Source organism: Typopeltis vanoorti, chromosome 17, assembly GCF_054136105.1.
Source record: "Typopeltis vanoorti isolate ZY-2024b chromosome 17, IOZ_Tvanoo_1.0, whole genome shotgun sequence".
NCBI classification, from domain to species: domain Eukaryota; kingdom Metazoa; phylum Arthropoda; class Arachnida; order Uropygi; family Thelyphonidae; genus Typopeltis; species Typopeltis vanoorti.
In genome coordinates, this window is record NC_143565.1 from 110,613,809 (window position 1) to 110,634,905 (window position 21,097).

At 38.1% G+C, this 21,097-nt stretch overlaps 1 protein-coding gene across 1 annotated transcript in view; it reads right to left on the bottom strand.

Moving 5' to 3' along the window:
* RpL11 (ribosomal protein L11) overlaps positions 1–21,097 on the bottom strand; it is a 75,700-nt gene that overhangs the window by 35,448 nt on the left and 19,155 nt on the right. Inside the window, exon 3 of the mRNA XM_090406830.1 lies at positions 9,813–9,962. Coding sequence (XP_090262956.1) covers positions 9,813–9,962 — 150 coding nt within the window. The remainder of the gene's footprint in view (positions 1–9,812; positions 9,963–21,097) is intronic.

Sequence of the window (21,097 nt, forward strand, 5' to 3'; positions counted from 1 at the left end):
CATTCAGTCTACTTTTGTTCATGCACTCTAGCTGCTGTTTTGCTCTTTCTATCGCACTATTCAACAACGCGATCTCACTCAATGCATCTATCTCATCTTTTTTGTTCTCTGAGAAACCATTTATACTATCATTCACACTTTCTACATTCACACTCTCACAATTTTCATGTACAACCTTGCCGTTTCTTGTCATATCCCTATTTCCTTCGTTCTGAAGGTTGACAAAAATATCACACTCACGATCCGAAATACACTTCAATTCCGCATTCTCCCTACATTTTCTACACACATTCAATCCTTTATCATCATCTAACCACACTCTGACCGCACTCCGCAAAGCGTACATTTCACAGCTAGTACACTGACTCATTTCTTTTATGCTACCGTTCTTTGATAAGGATGGCGAACCATCATTACTGGCCGCCATTTTCCTTCGCACAGGTGCCATACTTATTTGCAACGTGTTTTGTCAAATTATACGTTATAACACACCAAAAACAGACGCACTAAAATACGCAAGGCAAACAAAACAAAACTACACAATATTAAGTAATTTGTATCGATAACTGAAAATGATACTTATCTTATCTGGAGCTTGCACGAACACTACTCATTACGAATTCATCTAGCAGCGACTTCCCGACATAGATTATGTTATAAAACACTTTAGTACACTAACCACGTTAATAAAGCTCTAATAATATATCAAAATTAAACACTTAAGTCCATTAAATTGAATCCAAAACACCAATAAATCAACAAAAAACACAAATCTCTCAGGAGCTCTCCGATAGCACGTCCGTTCACCAGCTAGCCTCGACACCCAGTTCAAATTCTCATATTTGCCCACATTACTCTACTTGAGACTGACTGCCATTCAAGAAGATTAGCCTCATATTTTGTGTTGAATACTGTGGCTATTCCTTTTCCTTGATTGTCATTGCCTGCATTATTGCAATTTAAACCAATTTTTTAGTAATTATTATGATAAATACCAAATTAAACCTTCTAAATACCATTTGATAATAAAACGAGTGTTTCACAAAAAAAAAAGGTAACACACCTATAACATCTATAGGTATGGGTTGCACAAAAAAGTTAATACAGGCACAAATATTTCAAAAAAAAAAAAAGGATAAAACATTACATGATATCCTGCCATTATATGCCAAACACATCAAAAATCAGAGAATTATAAAAAGTGTTAAAAGCAGGTCCTACTCATCATCAAATTCCTGATATGTACACCTCAAAGGGTGTACAGGATATGATAGTACATGAAAAACTTACATCATTACTAACTTCCCATCTACAATTTTCCTCCAAATCAATCTATTGCCTGTCAAGGCTTCAACATTATCAGATCTTATATTTCTGTCTTCTAAGGCACTTTTTACTGTATCAATCCACCTATATCTTGGTCTTCCTCTGGATCTTTTTCCTGCCAACCTGGCAGAGAATACTTGTTTTTGAGAAAATAATGGTTGATAGTGTGGAAGGTGTGAGTGACTGTGGAAGTTTAGGAGATGGTTTTGTTTGGGAGAGTGAATTTAGATTAAGAGTGACTGACCTGCAGAGAGAGATAGATGAGTTGAAAGAGGAGGTGGAATGTCTAGTGAATGAGAGCAGAAGTATGAAAGATAAGATTAGGAGAATGGAAGAGATGAATACAAGGCGAATCAGAGTAGGAGAGAGAGAGAATTTAAGGAGTATGAGTGAGAGGTATGAGGGTGCTAGAAGAGGAGAGATTGGAAACAGTAGAAGAGAGGGAATGAGAGAGAGGTATGGGAATGCTAGCAGACGAGAGGATGGAAACAGTAGGAGAGACGGAATGAGAGAGAGATATGGAAACGGTAGGAGAGATGGAATGAGAGAGAGGTATGTGAATGCTAGAAGACGAGCGGATGGAAAGAGTAGTAGGAGAGACAGAATGAGAGAGGGATATGGAAGTGCTAGAAGTGGAGAAAATGGAAACAGTAGGAGAGAGGGAATGAGAGAGATGTATGGGAGTGCTAGAAGAGGAGAGAATGGAAACAGTAGAAGAGAGAGGTATGGGAATGAAAGAAGAGGAGAGAATGGAAACAATAGGAGCGATGGAATGGTAAGAGGTATAATGTATGGTGACTCAATGATCCGTGGTGTTCAGGATAGGATGCGTGAGGAGTGTTTGCCAGGAGGAACAATAGAAAGGGTGGCTATGGCAATTAAGAGAAGAGAAAGGGTGGATGAGATGATTGTGATGGTAGGAACGAATGACTTGAGTGGTAATGTAAGTCGGGCAGCGAGAGATATGAGATTTTTGCTTGAGACTGTACGGAAGAAGACAGAGAGGAAAAATAGTGTGCGTGTTGCCTAGGTATGATAGTGATGAGCTGAGCAGAAGAGCGGTGATATTGAATGGCATAATAGCGAGAATGTGTGACAAGAGAGGACTGGTATATGTGGATGCTTGGAGTGCGTTTGAGGAAAGAGAGGAGTTGTTTGCGAGAGACCGTTTACATTTGAATGAGGAAGGACGTAGGCATCTGGAGAGATTGCTGTTCTGAACAAGTCAGTGTGTCCCAGGGAGGATGATAGCAGGGGTGGCCTCTTGTGGGAATGGATACTTGGGAGAAGAGAGACAATGTCAGGTAACACTGAGCCCAGTGGAGTCTAGAAGGGATAATGCTGGGTATAGAAACAATGGCATTTATATGCTGTATACTAATGCCAGGAGTATCCGGAATAAGGGAGAGGAATTGGTGGCGCAGAGAGCATCAGCCTGGCCAAAAATTATTGCGATCACTGAGACGTGGTTGACACAAGGGGATATAAAAACAGGAATAGAAGTCGTTGGGTATAGCATTTTTCGCCAGGATAGGAGGGGAAAGCGTGGTGGTGGGGTGCTGCTTATGATAAGTGATGACCTATGTCCTCTAAGAGTGGACAATTTGGAAGGTAGTGAGACAAATGATTTTGAGAGCGTATGGTGTGAGGTAGAGGTAGGCAAGACAGGATATTTAGTGGGGTGTTGCTACAGACCTAGGAGCACAGAGGATGGGGACCAAGAGATGTTTAGACAGCTAAGTTTGGCAAGTGCAAGAAGAATGATTGTTATGGGAGATTTTAACTTCAGTAGTATAAATTGGAGAGAGGAAGATGCATGTAACAATAGGGGAATGGAATTTCTAGAATTCTTGAGGGACAAATGTCTTAGGCAACATGTAACAGAGGGAACAAGAGGTTCAAAAATTTTGGATTTGGTTATAGCATCAGAAGAGTTGATAACTGAGTTGACGTCTCTCCCACCAGTTGGAGAGAGTGACCATATGGTTTTGACTTGGAAAATGAATAGACATGCAGGAGTATCAAAGAGAAGGGAACTTATGTGGAATTATAAGGCAGGTGATTATAATAGTCTTAGACGTCAACTTCGGGAAGTTTCATGGAGGGAGGAATTGGAAGGCCGGGATATCACCAGTGCATGGGAAATTGTGAAAGAATATTTGTTATCAGCAATGGTAAGTTGTATACCATGAGTGAAGAAGAGGGCGCAATTTGGAGTAAAGTGGATGACAAACAATATTAAACAGGAATTGCATGCGAAAAAGAGGCTATGGAAGAGATATAAGGAGACAGGTGAAGAGATGCATGAGGAATATAAGACACAGGCCAGAAGAGTGACTCGTGTGGTAAGGAAAGCGAAACTGGAATGAGAGGAGATTGGCCCTAAGATCCAAAGAAAATCCTAGGGAATTTTTTTAGATATGTGGCCAGTAGGAGGAGAAACGACTGTAGAAGAATGATATTGTGGGATAAAAATGGGAATAGAGTGACTGATGCAGAGGACATAGTGGAATTGTTCAATGAACACTTTATTGGAGTATTTCATCCTAGAGGAGTCAGTTTTAATGCTAGAGGGATAGGACTGGTACGAGGTGTGGAGGTACAGGAGGAGAGTGTGTTTCAGATACTGAGTACTCTGGATGTCAGTAAAGCTGTGGGACTGGATGGTATTTCGCCACGAGTTTTGAGAGAATGTGCTAGGGAATTGACAATACCTTTAACGTGGCTTTTCAATGAAAGTCTGGCTTTGGCAAAGGTGCCCAGGGAATGGAAGGAAGGTAAGATAGTGCCATTGCATAAGGGTGGTAACAGACTGGAAGTGTCTAATTATAGGCAAGTCTGTGTGTCATCAGTAGTTAAGATCTTGGAGAAAGTAGTGAGGGACCGTGTACAGCATTGGGCAGATGAGGGTAATGTTATCAGTGAGAATCAACATGGATTTGTGAAAGGACGCTCTTGTTTTAGCAATATGCTAGCCTTTTATAATAAAGTTACAAGAGCATTAGATGAGGGAAAGGCATATACTGCAATTTTCTTAGACTTGGCGAAGGCATTTGACAGGGTGCCACATGATAAGCTGATATTTAAGTTGCAGCACATGGGTCTGGATGTCAGATTGGTCAACTGGATTCAGGATTGGCTGTCTGATAGGTATCAGAGAGTTGTGTATGGTGGAGCAGTTTCCAGGAGGCAGAGGGTTACAAGTGGGGTCTCACAGGGCTCAGTACTAGGACCTATATTGTTTAACCTTTATATCAATGACATAGCCAGTGGATTGCAGGGGGATATTCAGTTGTTTGCGGATGATGCCAAGCTTGGAAGGATTATTAGTAATAGTGCAGATGTGGTAGCCCTGCAAGAGGATTTAAATAAGCTAGATAGATGGGCAAATGAATGGGGGTGTCAGTTTAATGCAGCAAAATGTAAGGTCTTGAGGTTTGGGAAACATCGATGGGATGCTGCATACTCTATGGGAGGAGTTATACTGGAGGAAGTAGGGGAGACAAGAGATCTGGGGTTGATGATTGATAGAAACCTGAAGTTTAGGGGACATATTGCAAAGGTGGTGAAGGTAACACAGAGGCTTGCTGCTATTATGAGAAGGACACTGACCTGCAGAGATAAGAGGGTTATCATTCCGTTGTATAAGTCTCTGATCAGACCACACTTGGACTATTGTTCTCAGATTTGGTCCCCAGGATTTGAAGGGGATAAATTAACTGTGGAAAGGATACAAAGACGGATGACAAAGATGGTTTCAGGACTGTAGAAGGATAGTTATGAGGATCGGCTGAGAGAATGTGGACTGCAGAGTTTGGTGGATAGAAGAAGGAGAGGTGATATGATTGAGACTTTTAAACTGTTGAGAGGTGGTTACAGGGTTGACACTGGGGAGTTCTTTCGCTTGGTTGATCAGTGGGAAGGAGTGATGACAAGAGGCCATCCCTGGAAGTTACGAAAGGAAACTGTGAGCAAGAGGGTAAGGAGTGGTTTCTTTGTGTGGAGGGTGGTTGAGCCGTGGAATGCACTGCCTGATGGAGTGGTGGGAGCGAGAACGGTCAGTGGGTTTAAGGAGTGGTATGATAAACTTTGTGTTTCTCAGGGGGGGGGGGGGGACCTCCCCTCGATGAGTCTTGACAGACTTTATGCCTTAGAAAGGACCTCCCTCGATGAGTCTTTTGACTCCTTGGAGGCCTGAATAATAATAATAATAATAATCTTTCCTCTCCCATTCTGTTTAAGTGACCATAACCACCTAAGATTAATTTTGCTAACACATTCTTGGATGCTAACAATGTCAAGTTCTTTCCTAATATCCTTGTTTTTAATAGGATATTGCCATTGATGATCATCTGTTCATGCCTCTAATCTTTCTCGGGACTCTCATATCTCCAGTCTCCAGTCTTTGATAAGTGTTTTATTTCTAACCCAGTCCTAAGATCCATAAGTCAAAATTGGCTTCAATACTGTCTTGTATACAGCTAATTTAGTGTTTTGTCTAATTTCTCTCTTATTCAATATAAATTTATTCAGTTGACTTCCTACCATACCTGCTTTGTTGATTCTGTTGTCTATTTCCATATTTATCACCTTCACTAAAAATCCTAAGTAGCTGAAATATTTTACTTGTTCTATAGGTTCTCCATTCACAATGCAGTTGATATTTTCAATGCTTCTGCCTATTTTCATTGTTTTTGTCTTCTTGTTGCTGACCTTCATTCCATATCTATTACAACAGAAGCAGGTCCTATCCATAAATATCATTTATGATTACTACAGTAGACATGAAATATATTGGTCCCACAGAACCAATGCAATCGTAAACTCGCTATTTTACAGCAAGCAGAAAAATCATAATACCTTCACAATATCTAAATAAATTTCCAAGTTTTGCATTAAAACTAGAAAATAAAGAAGAAAACTTTGGCTGAGGTCAGTAAGCAAACAAAATGGTGGGAAAATTAACAAAGGATAAGCAGAACCTACATATAATGCACACAAATGAAAGAATAGAAATGCAAACAATAATAAACAAGAAACATAAGAAAGAAGAGAAACAGAAGAGTGTGAACGTACAAAAATTAAGATATCAGTGGACTCCACTATGTACATAGATGTTTATAATTATCTTAGGTAGGAGATGAATTTCATCACTCAGTGAGATGACTGCCCACTTATTAGAAGCATGAAGTGGCTTGATAAAAGTTCCATGTTTGGTCTCTATAGAAGGGTTTTCAGATTATGTAGGAAATTTAATAGACTGAAAGAGACCTAATGTCCACCATTTGGTTCTGCCGAATTTTCATTGTTTTGATTGATCGGGGAAGGCGGTGTCTTTTTTATTCCTAAAATGATCATGACAAACTTTGCATTATAACAATTTTCTGGACCCTAAGGGTTCAATTATAGCGAGCATCTTATTGTATTTCATTAGTCTCACTTCCATAGGTTATCTCCATATTTTCAAATGTAAAATTTTCAGTTTTAATTCTATGATCTGCAAAAGCAAAAATTTTATACAAACTTCCTAACATTTTGATAATTTTTATTTCTTAACTCAATACATGTTAAAAATTTCAGGCAAATGAAATATACAAATCTCATCAAAATTAAACATTGACATTTAACTTTGAAAAAAATGTGTCCTCTGACAAACATGCCAAAATAGCAAGCAAGAGACTGACATGACTCAGAAGATTAATTTCATTAATTTAACATATACAGATCATTTGGAAGTTTACTGATGACGGAACAAAGAAAGAAATTCACTATAGCAAACTAACTACAATAAACTACTCCTACAGTATCAATGTAAAACAAAGAAATTTGCTACAGCAAGAGTTGACTGAAAATTACTCTGATAATACTATTTAGTGTCCACTGCATAAAAGTTTTAGTTTTTACACTGATCCTAAACACCTAAATACCTGGTAAAAATTAGAAAGTTGTAGAAATTTAACATTAGATTAAAAACTTGCAAACTGTACTTTTCTAGAAAACACAGAAGAGGAGATAGTTCCAAAGAATATCAGTAGAGGAAGTGAGAAAATAGGGGGGGGAGAAAATATGGGGGGGTGACAGCCAACTGGAGTTGAACTGTGAGAGTATAAGTATCTCAACAGATCTGAGAAGAATGGAAGAATTCCTGATAAGCAGCAGCCATAGATATGTCTATAAAACATTTAAGGAATTGAACAACGTAGTTAAGGATATAAATTAAATTAAACTTTAATAAATATTTTCCGATATTTCGGCAACGTCACGTTGCCATCTTCTAAAGGAACTTACAAAAAGTTACGTGCACGTAGGCACTACCACACAGAAACTGGGAATGAAGAGATGAAGCTATTGTTCTCCTAACAGTCCTGATGGTGCCCTCTAGCGGGCTAAGTAAGTGTTCTTGGCCATTGGGCTGAAGGTCTGCTGATGTAGGCCACCCAAATTTGGGGCAGTCGCATACAACCAAATTTGTTGAGGTTTGGAGAATTTCTTAGGGATGAGGCTGATTCCATAAAGAGTCTTTCAAATTTGTATTTGCTACGGTGTATCACTGTAGCTTTCTTCCACCGTATTCTGTGGCGTGTATCCAGAGCATGGTCTGCAAGCCTAGAATGACTGTATTTGTGAAAACGGATGTAGTCTTACTTGGGCCAAACAGGCAGGACAGCGAATATCAGAATTTCGGAACACAAGGACTACATCCGTTTTCACAAATACAGTCATTCTGGGCTTGCGGACCATGCTCTGGATATACGCCACAGAATACGGTGGAAGAAAGCTACAGTGATACACCGTAGCAAATACAAATTTGAAAGACTCTTCATGGAATCAGCCTCAGCCCTAAGAAATTCTCCAAACCTCAACAAATTTGGTTGTATGCAACTGCCCCAAATTTGGGAGGCCTACATCAGCAGACCTTCAGCCCAACGGCCAAGAACACCTACTCAGCCCGCTAGAGGGCACCATCAGGACTGTTAGGAGAACAATAGCTTCATCTCTTCATTCCCAGTTTCTGTGTTGTAGTGCCTACGTGCACGTAACTTTTTTTGCAAGTTCCTTTAGAAGATGGCAACGTGACGTTGCCGAAATATCGGAAAATATTTATTAAAGTTTAATTTAATTTATATCCTTAACTACGTTGTTCAATTCCTTAAGTGTTTTAATAATGCATAACCAACGTATAAGCCTGTCTATGTAAATGAAAGATGAATGAATCACTGAGAGATGAGTCAATCAATCAATTCCACAGTACCGAGCATCAAGGATTTTAAGGGTACTTTTAGGGATACTACCCTATATGTGACAACACTAATCAATTACATAGATTTGTGAGTTGTTTAAAATTAATGCCTGGATGGAAACACAGTTTCATGAATGCCGAGGAGGTGATACTTGTGTTATATTTATGCTAAAAAAAAAAACGAATTTACCAGCAAAAGTAAAATTATCTCACCCAGAAGTCTGCTGAACAATGGTTTGATATCAGCAAAATTCGACTGAATTTGCCAGGAGACCTCCACATTGCATTTAAGAAATGTGGAGAACCAACTGGGGCTTCTGAGATGATGTCAAATACCCTCCTTCATGATGTGCCCCATTACAAGATATTGAATACAAGAGGATAGATAGTCTGGAAATTAGGGAATTATACAATCAAATTATACTCTCTATTGGCTTAAACAAGAAATACATAATGGTACAACATGATGAGTCAGTGAAGCACAAAGAGAATAAAGATGCCTATGAGCCCAGAAAGTTGCAAAGTTTTGGATTAAAGAACAGCCACAATCACATTCAACCATAGTTAACAACCCAAAAATCGGATTTTAGTCTATGCACTTGCTCAATTAAATGCCTCTGAGTTATCTAGAGTAATCACTGAGTTTTTCATAGAATCTATTCAATGCTAGATGACAAACAAAGCACTACTGACAAAAAGTGAGAGGCAGTATTCAATCAGTTATTAGTGAGAGGTTTCCAGGTATAAACCCTATCAGCTATTAACAGATTTATGTAATCAAGAAGAGTTGAAATGAAAGGAACAATCCAGCAATCTTACTGTAATGGTCTGTTGCCATTTTTAAGAACATGTTGGATATGGACTAATTTACATACCGCTGCACAAATATCAATGGAACAGGAGGGTGTGAAAATATAAATCTAGTTGCTGTGCAACTGTATTTATAATACTGACCATTAATTCCAGAGAGAAAGATATCAATTAAAAAATGATTGAGAAAATATAATTGTAACAGTATTTGAAAAACGTTTGGAATACTCTTCTTAAAACCAGTTTCTCATCATGGTCCAAACTATAACAAATACTAACTTTATATTTTATAGTAATAAGTGACTACTTTTGTTTAAGATGAATTATTTGATCAAAGAAAAAACTACATATCAAGGATACCATAGCATTAATATTTATTAATTGCTCAATACATTTAAGAAAAAAACATCCATTTTCTTCAAAACTAGAGCATTACCTTTAAACCCTTTTCTAAAATTTCTTCTGCTTTAGGTCCTCTAACAGTACAGTGAACTGCAATTTTTTCATTTCTACGAATTCCAAACGATCGAACTGTATACCTTGCCTTTGAAAAAACTGGTTGCTGTCCAGTCAGCTGTTCTAACACCTAAAATACAGAATGTTTATTTTTCAAATTGTTTTATACTGAAAACATGGTATAACTTCAATATATATTATATCAAAAAATCAGAAATCTGATGCTGAATAATAACAGAATAAGGACTTAAATCTTCTTCTTCTATGCGTTATTCCCGCTTCCTATGCAGGGTCCGCGTGTTACTTTAGATGCGACTTCTTGTTAGTACTAAACCCAACTGACCCGTCGCCTGGCCTGCCGCTGGGGGGGGGGGGATATGTTTTTGACTGTAGAGGCGTATGTTCAAGTGGCCGGTTTGCCTGTTTGCGGGATGAAAAATGCCAGATAAACTGGTGGAAAAAACCCTACTGACCGTGCCCAAGACCGGCTAACTTGGCTATGCCTGAGGAAGATCCTCAAATTCCTCACGTCTACAACGGGAATCAAACCTGGGACACTCCTTCCCCAGGCATATGGTTGCGAAGCGCAAAGCCACTAGGCTAACCGCACGGTAGAATAAGAATAAGGACTTAAATACAGTAAGGAAATACTCAACTCAGACTTCAGTAGTGTTTAAAAAAAAAAAAAACACCTGATACATATGAAATCAGCTCAAATATTACAATTTCCCTACTTGGATGAGTACTAAAAGCTGAAAGAAATTCAACATGAATAATAAAAGTTAACATGACTTCTAGTGACACTGTAGATTCTTAGAAAGTATCAAATATTTCTTAATTGTACTGATCATTTCCAGGCAATGACAATCAAGGAAAAGAAGGAGTAGCCATAGTATTCAACACTAAATACAAGGCTAATCTTCTTGAATGGCAGAGAGTCTCAAGTAGAGTGATGCGAGCAAATATGAGAATGGAGAACTGGACAATAGACTTATTTGCCTATGGTCCCACAGAAGGTTCTACTAAGGTAGAAGTGGATGAATTTTTTGAGGCTTTAGAGAAAGCAACTGGCACAATGAAAAAGGAAAAGTTGGTCCTTGTTGGGGATCTAAATAGCAGAGTAGGAAATGATTGTCAGACATGCAAAAATATATTGGAAAATTTGGAGAAAAGAGCAAAGCTAATAATAATGGCAAATACCTATTGGATTTCTGCTTGGGACATGGACTGGTTATTACTAACATAATGTTTCAACATAAAAATGTGCACAAATTCACATGGAGAGAAGAGGAAAGAAATAAGAAGTCTCATTGACTATGTTATTGTTGATAGTGATGTTTTCTCCTGGGTGCAGGACACCACGGTGTACAGAGAATTTGAAATTGGAAGTGATCACCATTTAGTCTTGAGTAAGATAAAATTGAATTTCATATTGAAAAGAATAACACGTAAGAAAGTATTACAGCAAATAAAAGTTGAGCAGCTCTCAAATGTAAACTGTAGACTAAAATACACAAACATCATTCAAGAAAAAATTAAAGAGTTTGAGAGCACGAACCAAACCTTGGAGATTCAGTCAGTGGCAAGCCCAGAAGAAAACACTGATTGATTCAGTCAGAGAGGCATGTGGTGAGGTTGTCTGCAAGGATAGAAAAATCAGATGGAAATAAGTCAGCTTGTGCTCTTAGAGAAGACAGAAACAAATGTAAGCTAAACACTGTGTAAAACTAGCTAAACAAAAATCATGGGAAAATTTTGGTAAGAACATAGAAAATAAATATTAAGAAGGTGGCAAGATATTCTGGAGGTTGCTGAAGAAGCTCAGAAATGGAGGAAAGAGTGCTGTAAAAGGAATCAGAGATATAAAGGTGACATGAAAATAGGAGAAAAAAATATCCTTGAAGTATAGAGTAATTACTTCGAAAAATTGCTAAATGAAACAAGCAATGATGACAGCACAGTGGTAAAAAACACTGACCAGGCATGCAGTCAAGAATACATATCCATACTTGAAGTAGAAAAAGCCATCAAAAGCCTGAAATGTGGAAAGGCAACAGGTGTAGATAATATTCAACCAGAAATGGAGGTATGGAGGTATAAAAGTCTTACAGTGGCTGAGCGTTCAGAAGGCCTGGACAGAGGATCGAATTCCAGATGATTAGAATAGAGCTCTCATAGTCTCATATATAAAAAAGAAATAAAACTAAATGTGAGAATTGCAGAGGTATTTCACTACTGAGTGTTCCTGGTAAGGTACATGCAAGTATACGTGAGAAACAGTTGAGAAGGATTGTGGAAGAGAAGCTTGGTGAAGAAAAAGCTGGATTCAGGCCAAATAGAGGCTGTCAGGATCAGATCTTCACTTTACCACAAATAGTTAAGAAAGCACGGGAATATAACATCTGTATTTAAGATATGACAAAGTGCCAAGAGAGAAGCTATTCAATACACTAGTTATATGGTGTCAATGGGGCATTATATCAAGTAATAATTAGTCTTTATTTGAGTTGCAAGTCAGCAGTCAGAATTGAAGGTAGTTTAATGTTAAATCTGGTGTGTTATTCATTATTTATATGGATCACATTATGAAGGAAAGTGGTAAACCTGATATCCAAATTCGAGGTGTTAATCTCAGCTCTTTGCTTTAGGCAGATGATGTTATACTTCTAAATAAATCCGCTACAAATCAGCAAGATTCCCTGACTAAAGTGAATAACAGCTGTAATAGATATGGCATGAAGGTCAGCTGCATTGTGAATGGAGAACCTATAGAACAAGCAAAACATTTCAACTACTTAGGCATGATATTTAGTGAAGGTGATAAATATGGAAATAGACAACAGAATCAACAAAGCAGGTATAGTAGGAAGTCAACTGAATAAATTTATGTGGAATAAGACAGAAATTAGCCAAAACACTATATTAGTTGTATACAAGAGAGTATTCAAGCCAATTTTAACTTATAGTTCTCAGAGCTGGATCAGAAGTAAAACACTTGAGCAAAAACTAGAGACTGCAAATATGAGAGTCGTGAGAAAAATTGGGGGCAAACAGATGGCATCAATAGCAATATCATATTAAAAACAAGGATATAAGGAAAGAACTTGACATTGTCAGCATCCAGGAATGCATTAGCAAAGCTAATCTCAGATGTTATGGTCACTTAAACAGAATGGGAAAGGAAAGATTAGCAAAACAAGTGTTCTCTGCCAGGTTGGCAGGAAAAAGACCCAGAGGAAGACCAAGATATAGGTGGATGGATACAGTAAAAAGTGCTGCAGAAGATAGAAATATAAGATCATAATGTTGGAGTCTTGACAGGTAACAGACTGATTTAGAGGAAAATTGTAGATAGGAAGTTAGTAATGATGTAATTTTTCATGTAGTACTATCATATCCAGTACACCCCTTGAGGGTACATGTCAGGAATTTGATGATGATTACTGATCATTTATTATTATCTTGCATAAAACAGAACTCAGGAATTTCTTCAATGTTGGCAAACAGCTGTCCAACTAGTGAGATACAGGGTATCAAAATTGTCTTAGTGGATGTCAAATATATCCACTACAGACAACTTTAAGAAACTACAGTTATTCTCATTTAAGATCATGAGAGAAAGTCAATTTCGCTCTTGAAATTTAATTCCATATTGTTGAACATATTTAACAAGGAATATGCTCAACAGTACGGAATTATAAAAGAGTACGAAAAAATTTGCATTTAAAATAGGGCAATAAAAAATAAATGATTAGAGTTCAATATAATTGTTACTACTATATTATACAATATCATCAATTTCCTGATGTGTATCCTCGCAGAAGAGATATGGGATATTACAACAGTACTAACTGCCTATCAACAATTTCCCTCCAAATTTAAAAGAGAATATTCAACCAATAAAAGATGAATAAAAGAATAAGATTCAACCAATGACCAAAAATTGAGTTTGTACTGTATGCCCACAGATGAGACACTTCTGTGCGTGCCAGAAGGAGAATCCATTCTGTTAATAAGGTAATCAATCCGTCTTGTGGGATGAGTTGTTTATTATTATACGTTGAAAAATTAATTTTTCTTTTATGAACATTGTAGTTTTTAAAGTGGTAACTATTTTGCTTGTATAACAGTTGGAAAATTTTATATATAAAAGCATGTGATTTCACATATTGGTGATCAATTCGTACATCCTTAATTTCTTTTTCCCCCTCAATATGAATTGGCTCTTCTTGGCACGTTACCAGACTAGGGTCTCGGATATGTAGTCAGACAGTATTTGGCCACTGAAATTTTTTTTTTTTTTAAAAAAGCTAATTCTAACCATATGTTACTTGTGGCTTCTTCATGGTTAAATAATTTTTTTAAATTTATAATGAAATAAAAAGTCAATTTGTCTTCACTAAATTTCCTCTAAATTAATCAGAACTCTAATATTCTCAGATCTTATATTTCATTCTTCTATGGCATTTCTTATTGCACCATACATCTCTGCCTACATCCTGGCAAAAAACACCTGTTTTGCTACCTTTCCTCTCCTGTTCAAGTGACCATAAAACCTGATATTAGCTCTGCACATACATTCCTGAATGCTAACAATGCCAAGTTCCTTTGTGATATCCTCATTTTTAGTATAGTTTTGCAATTGATGCATTTGTGCTCGCTCCCATAATTTTTCTCGGAACTCTTGAATGGTCTTCATTCTTTTAGCAACTATTTTATGTCTAGCTTAACACATTCACTGCCAACTACGAGTATACTCGTAGTTCGTATATGAGCTACACAAGCCAGCTATGAGTATACTCGTATGATGCTTACTGCCGGCAATGAGATTACCGTGCTGACCTTGAAGAAGTGAAAATGCTTAGCTTGTGGAGCTAGCAGCAAAACTGTGTATACTCATAGATGGTATGTGCTCTGCACAAGCAAACCACGAGCATACTCGTATGATGCTTACCACCGGCAACGAGATTACCGTACTGACCTTGAAGAAGTGAAATTGCTCGGCGTACGGGAACAGACTATGCCGAAGAAGCGTGGCAGCGAACATGTTAACTCTCATTTACAAAAGAAAAAAATTGATTTAAACATTTGTATACAGCTAGTCGAGTGTTTTAATTTCTCTCTTATTCCATATAAATTTATTCAGTTGTCTCACTACAATGCCTGTTAATTCTGTTATCTATTTCCATATGTAATAATAAGTTTAGTTTAATCCTTTATCCAAGTGTGAGCAAACAAAGTTTGCACCTGAAAGTATCTTCAGGACTGGGGTAAGGTAGTGCAACACCAGGCAACTTGTTGCAAAGGTGGAGAAAGGCACAAACTTTGTTTGCTCACACTTGGATAAAGGATTAAACTAAACTTATTATAGTCTAACCAAGTGAAAAATAAACTCTCTCTATTTCCATATGTAGTTTGCCATTTCACTAACAAATGAGCCTAACAGCTAATAATTTGAATTGTTCTAAAAGATTCTCCATTTGGAATGATATTTTCTGAATGGAGAACAATATTACTGCCAATTTTCAGTTTGTTTTTATTGCTCATTTTCATGAACCCAGCTTGTTCTTCTCCAAGTTTCAATTCCATAACTTTTCTTAAGTATGCTTCCACCTCGACGGAAATTTATTTTAAGATGCGCAGCGGCAATTAGAGCACCTGCAAAACTCTTTCCAGAGTGATTCGGCTAACGGAAATAAACAGCGTGGGTGAGTTTCCGAAATGAAGGAGAGAGTATTGTATGGTGACTCGTTATTAAGAGGAGTAATAGATGGGAGTGTAACTAAATCGTACTTGCCGGGTGCGAAATTTAAGGATGTAAGTGAGAGCATTAGAGTGCAAAAGCAGAGGGTGAAAGAAATAACAATTGTGGCTGGTACGAATGAATTGAAAGGTGATAAATTTTTTATGAGAGAGGATTTGAAAGTATTGTTAAAGGTAGCGAAAGAAAAGAGTGACAGAGTTAGAATGGTGAGTCTGTTACCGCGGTATGACAGAGAGGAGTTTAGAAGGAGGGCCATAATCGCAAATGATATTATGCGCAGGTTATGCGGACGGTGTGGTGTGGAATTTGTGGACGTGTGGAATGAGTTTGATGGGCGAAAGGACTTATACAAGATGGATGGACTGCATTTGAATGGACTTGGTGTGCGGAGACTGGAAAAAGTGTTGCTGAATGAAGTGAAAATGGATGTGCAGAACCAGGGAAACTAGAACTACCAAGGAGGGGGGGAAGTGGATATCCAGACATCAGTGAGACAGTTGAGTGTAAAAATGTATATAATGTACCTGAGCCAGCAATAAGGACAAAAAATGGGAATGGGATATTTAGAATAACGCATCAAGATAGGGGTGGGACAAAGGGAACACTGCAATTCATGTATACTAATGCCAGGAGTATTAGGAACAAGAAGGAAGAATTTTTGGCCTTGATTGGCTCTTCCTGGCGACAGGTTATTGGCATTAGTGAAACATGGCTGACGGAAGATGATATAGTTAGTGGGATAGAATGTGTAGGTTATAGTATGTTTAGGAGGGACAGAGAGAATAAAATTGGGGGAGGGGTGTTATTGATGATAGCTGATGAACTGCAGCCAAGGAGAATTGAAGTATTGCAGGATAGTGAAAGGAGCTCATTTGAGGCTATTTGGTGTGAGATTGATACTGGCAGAATAAAATATACAGTTGGGTGCTGCTATAGACCAGGTGATGGAATAGATGGTGGAGATGGTATGCATAAACAAATTGATGAAATGAGTGGAAGGAGGGTAATTATTATGGGGGATTTCAACTATGGTAACATTGATTGGAAGGAGGAGAGGACACATGTGAGGAAGGAAATGGATTTTATTCAATTATTAAGGGATAACTATCTGAAACAGCATGTAATTGAAAATACTAGGGGTGTGAGAGTGCTTGACCTGGTAATAGTATCTGAGAATCTGACTGTAATGAATATGACCATGTTGCCACCTATTGGTGAGAGTGATCATAAGGTCCACCTGGGAGGTGGCTAAAGGTGTGAAATTTGTGATTAAGACAGGGCATATGTGGAATTACCATGCTGGCAAATATGACAAGCTTAGGAGATTGCTTGGATCAGTGCCATGGCATGTACAACTGCAAGGGCTGGACGTTGATAGAGCATGGGAAGTGATCAAAGAGCATTTACAAGAGGTTATGGCTGATTGCATACCTAAGGTCCGAATTGTGAAACAAGGAGGGGTTAAATGGATGAATAACACCATTAAGCTTGAGCTGCAAAAAAAGAAACAACTATGGAGGGAATTTAAAGAAAGGGGTGATCTGCAGGCACATGAACGGTATAAAGTACAGGCTAGAAGGGTAACGAGTGTGGTAAAAACAGCAAAAGCCGATTATGAAAGAAAACTAGCTATGCAAGCAAAAGAGAATCCCAAACAGTTCTTTCAATATGCTGCAAGCAAGAGAAAAACCGTACATGGCAAAATGATTTTAAGGAATGACGATGATAAAGAGTTCACTGTACCAGTCGATATAGTGGAGTTACTGAGCGCGCACTTTGCAAAAGTATATCATCCAGGTGGTGACGTTGAAAAAATGAAGGAACCATTAGTTTATATGGGAATTGTGATGAATGAAGTGGAGGTGAATAGTCTATTACAGAACCTTAATGTGAATACATCTGTGGGATTGGATGGTATACCGGCACGGGTCTTGCATGAAGCGGCTAATGAATTATCAGTGCCCTTGACCATGTTGTTTAATCTGAGTCTCAGGTCTGGCTTAGTCCCGAAGGCGTGGAAAGAGGGGAAAATAGTTCCACTGCATAAAAGAGGATCCAAGACTATGGTTGCAAATTACCGACCGATCAGCATATCAGGAGTCATTGTCAAGGTCTTGGAGAAAGTAGTCAAGGGAAAAATACAGGAATGGATTGATGAAAATGAGATACTGTACAGAGGACAGCATGGCTTTGTGAAGGGTAGATCATGCCTCAGTAACTTGCTCAAGTTTTATAACAGGGTGACGGCTGAACTGGATAAGGGAAATGGGTTTACAGTGATACTGCTGGACCTGGCAAAGGCGTTTGACAGGATACCACATGGAATTCTAATCCGTAAACTACAACATATGGGAATGGATATAGGGTTGGTGAGATGGATAGCTGGGTGGTTGATGGAGAGATATCAAAGAGTAGTTTATTCAGGAGTAGAGTCCAAAAAACGGCCTGTGACTAGTGGTGTGCCACAGGGTTCTGTTCTTGGACCACTGCTGTTTAATCTGTTCATTAACGATATAGGGAATGGTCTAAGTGGGACAGTTAATTTGTTCGCTGATGATGCAAAGTTGGGTAGGGCGATAGTGAATGCAGAAGATGTCAAAGTCTTGCAAGATGACTTAGATAGATTGGAGTTCTGGACTAAGGAGAATGGATGTCAATTTAATGTGACAAAATGTAAGGTTATGCATTTCGGAGTGAAAAGATTAGCAGCAGTATACCACATTGGTGGAACTGTACTCCAAGAGATTGATGAGGCCAGGGACTTGGGAGTGTTGGTGGATAGGGAGATGAAGTTTAGGGGGCACATTGCGAAAGTAGCTAAATCAGCTCATCAACTCACTTGGTTGTTGAAAAATACCTTGACGAGCAGAGAAAAACAAGTTATTGTACCTCTGTACCGAGCCCTGATAAGACCTCATCTCGACTACTGTGCCCAGATTTGGTCACCTCGGTTCCTTCTTGATGGGGAGGAGGTTGAGAGGATCCAGAGGCGAGTGACTAAGATGATAGCAGGTCTATGGAATGCACCATATGAGAACAGGTTGAAGATTTGTGGGTTGCAGAAACTAGTTGATAGGCGAAAAAGGGGAGATATGATTGAGACATTCAAATTGCTAAAAGGATTCTATAGGATTAATTCAGATGATATTTTTGAGATCAGGACTGGTGGTGGGAGAACTAGGGGACACCCATGGAAGCTGGGCAAGAGCGTGGTTAGCAGGGGTGTTAGAGCTGGGTTCTTTACTTTTAGAGTGGTAAATGAGTGGAATAAGCTGCCAGAGTCTGTTGTGGGTGCTATGACAGTGAGCGAGTTCAAGGCAAGGTATGATAGATACTGTGATAATGTTGAACAGCTGTGTGAACATGATGTTTAGGGCCTCCCTCGATGAGTCTAAAGACTCCTGGAGTAGTCCGTGGTAATAATAATAATAATAATGCTTCCAAAAATCTTATCAGGAATTCAGTAAGGAAAATTCCTTTGTCTTTCACATTCAGTTTCACTTTTCTTTTTTTGTAGATAGGTTATATGAGAACTGTACTCCACTTGGAATTTCAGCCTTCTAATCAGGCCAACTAAATTACATACTCACTGTAAATCTTTTATACATGAGCATTTTGGTTGAATTAGTGAGTCAGACATGTTTGGTGTGTGTGTGTGTGTGTGTGTGTGTGTGTGTGTGTGTGTGTGTGTGTGTAGTCACTGTAAAATTTCCATACTTGATCATTTCTGGTTGAAATAGTTATATATATTCATATATATTCATATTTTTCTCTTTATTTTTTTTTCTTTCTAGGTGGCTATGTAACCTTGTGGCAAAGCTTCTGGTTCCATAAGCAAAATGCCAGAAGAAAGATCCCAAGTTTGATTGTAGATGCCAAGTAAAGAACATTATTTTCTTAGGCTGTCCTGTCTTAACAGCTAGTTTCCAAGTTAGATGACCTTTGATCCAGGCAACAAGCAGGTTTATTTTTCTTTTTCAATCTCCGAGTTAACTCTGTAACACTCATAATTGACTACAGATCTTCCACTATTTCAGATGATATCAGTTAAGATTTAGTATCAGTATATCCTGACATCTTCAATATCATTAGTAGCCACAAACTCAACTATTAGTGTCATCCTTTAAGGAATAAAAAATGGAGGAATATTTTTATTTCTTTTTCGATTTACAGAAAAACCTCGCTTAACGCGAATTCGATATGTGCAATAATCAGTCAGTGCAACTGAGTGAAATGATACTATTTTTCACATTAAGTGAATTTTTTTTTCCCTAATTTTTCATTACGCCAAACTTTTTGTTGCCAATCTGCAGCAAGCAGCGGTACTTGTCAATGTAGCAGCCAGTGGGCAGTGGTAGTGCTCAGGCGGTGGCCAGCAACACTCGGCATTTGACTCAAAGCTATCATCGCAAACGCACGTGCAAACTGTTCTCTTGCTCAATCACTTTGGTGATCCAGCTTATCCTTGGTCTGCCCCTTGTCCGTTGGTGAATGCACAGAATGAATCTGTTAATTCATCCTGTTCGTTCACCAATATTAAGAAAGCTGCTAAGATCAACAGCCTTCAAGATCTTTCAACAAATACTTCATTAAGAGAAGAGTGAAGAAGATGGACTCATGAAGTACTCAACTCATCTTGACAGAGGAGAATCATAAAGCTTTATTATATTCAACCCTTGATATGGAAAAGAGAAAGGCTGATAAAGAAAGTGGCAGTAATAAAAAGAGAAGAAAAGTAATCACATTAGAGGAAAAGCTGGACGTCTAATATTAAGAGACATTAAAGTGGCACTAGTAATACAATGAATATGCAAGACCTGGGATACTGCAAGTATACAGTTTGGACTATATGAAATAAGAGCAAAGAATACAAAGAACAAGGAAAAGTTGCTACTGCTTCTTTAAACATGTAGATCACCCGAAATAGAAGCCATTTAATGATCAAGATGGAACATCTATCACTCTGGATTGAATCATAGTAACAAAAAAATAAAAATAAAAACCTCTTAGTACAAGGAATATTCATATTCAGGAAAAAACTTTCAATATTTTTATTTAGTTGAAAGAGACCAAATTTCAAGAGGAATGAAAACTTTACTCCGAATTTTGGATGGCTGCATGTGCTGACAAAGATTCTGTGGTCAAATTTTCTGAAGAATTCCAAAAGCTAATTCAGGAGGATGATTGTGATGATCATCAAATATTCAACGTCACCAAAACTGGTCTCATTTGGAAGTGTATGTCAACAAAATCTTTCCTAGCTAAAACTGAACATCTCAACCAAGATACAAAGTATCTAAAGATCATCTTGCGCTCTTATTAGGAGGCAATTTATTAGAAGGCGACTTTAAAGTCAAGCCTATGTTAGTTTATCATGCGCAAAATCCAAGACCTAACATTATTGAAGAAATAAGCACAACTGGAAAAGAACTAGGATTTAATGAACTGGATAATGAAGATGTGAGAAACTTGCTCGATTCCATTCAGAACAGTTAAGCGAG